This window comes from Montipora capricornis, chromosome 10 (assembly GCF_036669925.1).
Source record: "Montipora capricornis isolate CH-2021 chromosome 10, ASM3666992v2, whole genome shotgun sequence".
Classification (NCBI taxonomy): Eukaryota; Metazoa; Cnidaria; class Anthozoa; order Scleractinia; family Acroporidae; genus Montipora; species Montipora capricornis.
In genome coordinates this window covers 42,146,812-42,151,263 of record NC_090892.1, presented here as the reverse complement: position 1 = coordinate 42,151,263, position 4,452 = coordinate 42,146,812, and the positions used below count along the sequence as shown (strand labels likewise).

Genomic DNA, 4,452 nt, shown 5'->3' with positions numbered 1-4,452 from the left:
TGCATAAGACCCCAAAAATATATGTTACAGTTAAAATTTTTCAAACTGGTTTGTTTTTACTTTCCTTTGCTTCAGATTATGATAATGTCTATAAGACAAAGGAAGTTAAAAAGAACCTAGTCAGAAAAAATTTTAAATAAGGAAAATTTTAAAAGGTATCTGTACGAAGACGAAGACAGCGCCCTCTCTGACAACACCTTGCTCCATATGGCACTCCTTTATCCCAGGGAAGCGCCTTCGATTCTGGTGTGACAATCTCTTGGTGGTCGCTATCATAAATTCAGGGCGCTCTAAGACACCCTGCATTATGGATTTGGTTCGCCAACTTGTGCTTCACTCTAAGCAACATAATTTTGTAATGCAGGCCCATCATGTCACACGGTTTCAAACGAGATTGCTGACGCTCTCTCCAGCTTTCAGATGCAGCACTTCCCGGCTCTTGCTCCCAATGCCGACCAGAGTCCTTGTACCGTCCTGCCTACGCTAATGACCCTCTGAGGGAGGAAGTCCTAAGGTACGCTTCTTGGGGTCTGGCCGTGACCACCAATCGGGCCTACACCTCTGGGGAACGTTGATTTGTACGATTTTGCCTGATGAACTGTCTCCTCAACCCAGACGGGGATGCATTACCTGCCTCTGAAGGGACACTGATCTATTTCGCTTCCTATCTAGCTAGAACAGTGTGTTATACCACAATTAAACTTTATTTAGCTACAATGATCCCCTTAAGGGTAAGCTTCTTCTCTGTAAGGTCCTGCGTGGTATCCTTCCCTACCAAGGCAACCAGCGCATCCGTCGCTTGTCAGTGACACCACAGATTCTCCTTGCCATTTGTCCTGTTCTGCACACATGGCTTAGACCCCGGGATTTTTCTATGATTTGGGCTGCTTTCAACTTAGCCTATATTGCGTTTCTCCGTTGCAGCAAGTTTACATACAAGGGGGTTTACAAATTTCGTCCATCCTTAACCTTTCATCCTAACCTGGCACACCCACAGCGCATGACAGTGTACCTAAAATTGTCAAAGACTGACATTTCTAGAAAAGGGCATTCACTCCCTATAGCTTGGACCTTGCCACCACTTTGTGCCATTGTACCCATGCAAGAGTATTTTCTCTTAGATAGGCTGTAACCGGGACCTTTGTTTTATTTCCAGTCAGGCCATTACCTTACCCAGGGAGTGGTATCCAACCTCTTTAGGGATGGTACAAGGATTGCCGGCCTTCCCTATCAGAGCCTAAAAGGCCATAGCTTTTGTATAGGTGTGGCCTCTGTTGCTGCCGCTACTGGCTTGCCTGACTGGCTTATAAAAGTTTTAGGTTGCTGGTCCTCTGATTGTTACCAAGTGTACATTAGAACTCCTCAATTTACATTTGAGTCTGTTCCTTTCAAGATGGCGGCCACTTCTGGATGCTTCTCACCAGTCTAGTCTCTCATCATGTTTTCCAGTTTTGTCTTTGGGCTTGGGGGGATGCATTGCCTCGCATGCATTGGTGGCGGTTAAGTCTGCGCAGCGACTTCCCCCAAGCTTGTTGGCTGCATTGCCTTTTGAATATCACTTGCTAACCAATACTCTTGTCCGACCCACCACGTGCTGTTTTGCATTCAGCTCGTAATGCTGGGGAGATAAGTGAGGTTCCTTTGTCACATAATCGCTGGAAGTCACACAGGCTAACCTGACGCAAGGCAGTGCTCTCCCATTAATGCCAACTGGAGTCAATGTTTGCTCATAACTAGTAGTTAGCACACAAACATAAGGAACAGAGATATTGACTCCAACATGTAAAGTAAAACTATTTTGTTAAAGAAGCACACCAATTATTACATCCTTGTTCAACCTGCCAAATTATATCATTTGATATGTATGTATGGAATGTCAAGCTTTCCCTGGAAGTATGTGCAGGGAAGTATCAAGATTTCAAGTAATTAATGCAAGGAGGTGCTGGATTCCAAGTATGTCTCTTAAAAACCCTTGGAAGGCAGGGGGGGGGGGGGGGGGGTGAAGGCTTTGAGAAGCCAGAAAAAACTTTTTCATTTTCAGATTTTAAACAAAACACAAATTTCAAAGACTTTTCATCTTTTCCATGCTCACCCACAACTCTGGCAATGACAGATAAATCTTATACTGCATTACTTTAGGGAACCATCTGATAAGATATACATGTTATGTCATGACTTGCTTAATTAAGACGAAAAAAAAACACTTGAGACTAACTTTGCAATGAGTTACAAATAACAAAATCCTCACAGGTTCAAGAATGATAAGCCATGAATACAACAACTGCATTCTACTCTCTAGCCCTGCAGGTGAATGCCTCACAGGACATGTTACGAGAATTAACACACCAATACTGCTTTGCAATTAGCTCCTTGTTTCTTTAAATTAAATTTTACAACATAAAGTTTATCTTTGATCTTTAATTCAACAATTTCACAAGGAGAAGTTTGACTGTGATCCAAAATAAATAAAGAATTTGAAAGCAAGTGCTTTTTAGGCTAATTGCAGCCATCTAAATAACCATCTAGAATTATTAGAGGGTACACCAAATTATTATTGGTGTTCTTTCTGACAATACCTTTGGGATGGAAACGTCATATCACACAAAATCTAAACAAGCACTTGTTGCTACTAAATTCCGTGACAAACACAAGTGAAATAAATGCTTTGGAATTTCCAAATCGGGTATGCATGCCATGCATATTTCAAATCATTATGAACTGATACATATTTTCGAATGAATCATTTTCCATTTTTTGAACCAATTTTTTATCGATCTATAAATGCCAAATTCCTAACTAAAAACTGCCGTACGTTGGATCGTTTATTTTGCCGATCACAGCCAATAAATGATTTATCTGAAGAACTAAAATACGAACAGGTCAAAGATGAACAATCACATGCATTATCTTGAAACAAAGAGCACCAATAATCATGCAATAATAATAAACAATAGCAATGCAAATAATTACTATAATAATAAGTGGGCTTTCACTGCAAAATGGTGGTCTTTATATAGCATTTTCCGTACTTAAACGTTATAAAGGAATTTCACAAAAGCTGTTATATGATTTGGAAGTATGAATAGCGTGTTGCTCAAAACGCAAGTGTTAATAACAAGGAAAGACGTTTTCCACCGAAATATTGCCAGAAGATCTTTAACAAAAATGGAACGTAGAATTGGAGGAAATTGGTTGGAAACGCTTGAAACCGCACAAAACAAATCGTTTACAGAAGGTCAAATATCAACCGGTTCATCGAACTCGATGCCCAAGACATCGATCAGCCCCTCCCACAAAATTCAATATTCAGTGGCAAGTTCCAACCCTTTAGAAGATCATTCACCTTGAACGGGATTCAAATGATTGTATTCCAGTGGACAATTCAAAATTCAATTGCTGGTTTTATCGCAGAAAAGAGTAACAGAAAGCAAGAGAGGATACTCACCATGCGTGAACGCGAATGATGACATGACCTTCGATGGGTTTTGGCTTCGCGAATTTCTGCTGTACTTGTAATTTGCTATAACCACCATAGCCGGTAAGAACAATACTTCGCATCTTTTCCTCTTCTGGTTCTTTCTGAGTTTCTTCTTTTTTCTCTTCTACTTTCTGTTCGCTTTTCGCTTCTCCTTCAGTTTGAGCCACGGGCTCTTCCTTCTGCTCTCCGTCCGCCATGTTCGCACGTTGTTGCTGTGAGATAATCCGGGAGACGCTCTTTATGTGACGATGGGCGGGGTTCGCAAAGGTGGGGGGCCCGTGACAAAAGTTGTCTGAAAACGCTCACCATTCAAAAACGGTAGCCTTTTCCAAAAGATCGTTCTCTGTTAAACACGGTGTTCTCTTTTCACGAAAGCCCTGAAATTGGAGGTTTTTCACGTTTGGGAGGCAAGGGGCTGCGCAAATGAAAAATTACATGCAAAGATGGCCCGCACGAAAGGCGCGCGAGAGGAGACGTTCTGTAGCGCGTGACATTTTGCGACTGCATTTGTCACGCAACAGTGAGCAAAAGGCACGTGGCCGAGGGCCAATGACAAATGTCGCAAACTTCCTCATTAGGGCCTTTTTATATGAGACGAGCCATCGCAGTTAGGCTGGCAGGTCCGCTTTAGCGAGATCCCGGCGAATGCCTATTTTCTTTGGTAAAATCTCGGTTCGTTTATATGAGAAGGCGGGCTAGCCCGCATGCCGAGATCTCAGTTTGAGATGCCGAGATCTCGGTTAGCCGGGCTGAAAAATTCTCATGTAAACAGTTCAGCCCGGTTTGCTGGGATGAAAAATTGTCATGACGCGTAACTTGCCTTGAAAGCGCAGCCAGATTTGCATGATCACAGGACTTTTTGCATATTTTGTTTTAATCCCTTGCGTGACTTTGACGGTTACATGGGCACGTAAACAAATTCCTGAAATTCATCCCGATGAACCGGGCCGGCGCGCCTTACCGGGATAGTCGGG

General features: G+C 42.4%; 1 protein-coding gene across 2 annotated transcripts in view; it reads right to left on the bottom strand.

The window, feature by feature from the left end:
- LOC138022368 (synaptic vesicle membrane protein VAT-1 homolog) overlaps positions 1-3,710 on the bottom strand; it is a 29,607-nt gene extending 25,897 nt beyond the window's left edge. For both annotated transcript variants that reach the window (XM_068869481.1, XM_068869482.1), the window contains exon 1: positions 3,446-3,710. In XM_068869481.1, coding sequence (XP_068725582.1) covers positions 3,446-3,675 — 230 coding nt within the window. In that variant the 5' untranslated portion in view covers positions 3,676-3,710. The remainder of the gene's footprint in view (positions 1-3,445) is intronic.
- Positions 3,711-4,452: the final 742 nt, after the last annotated feature.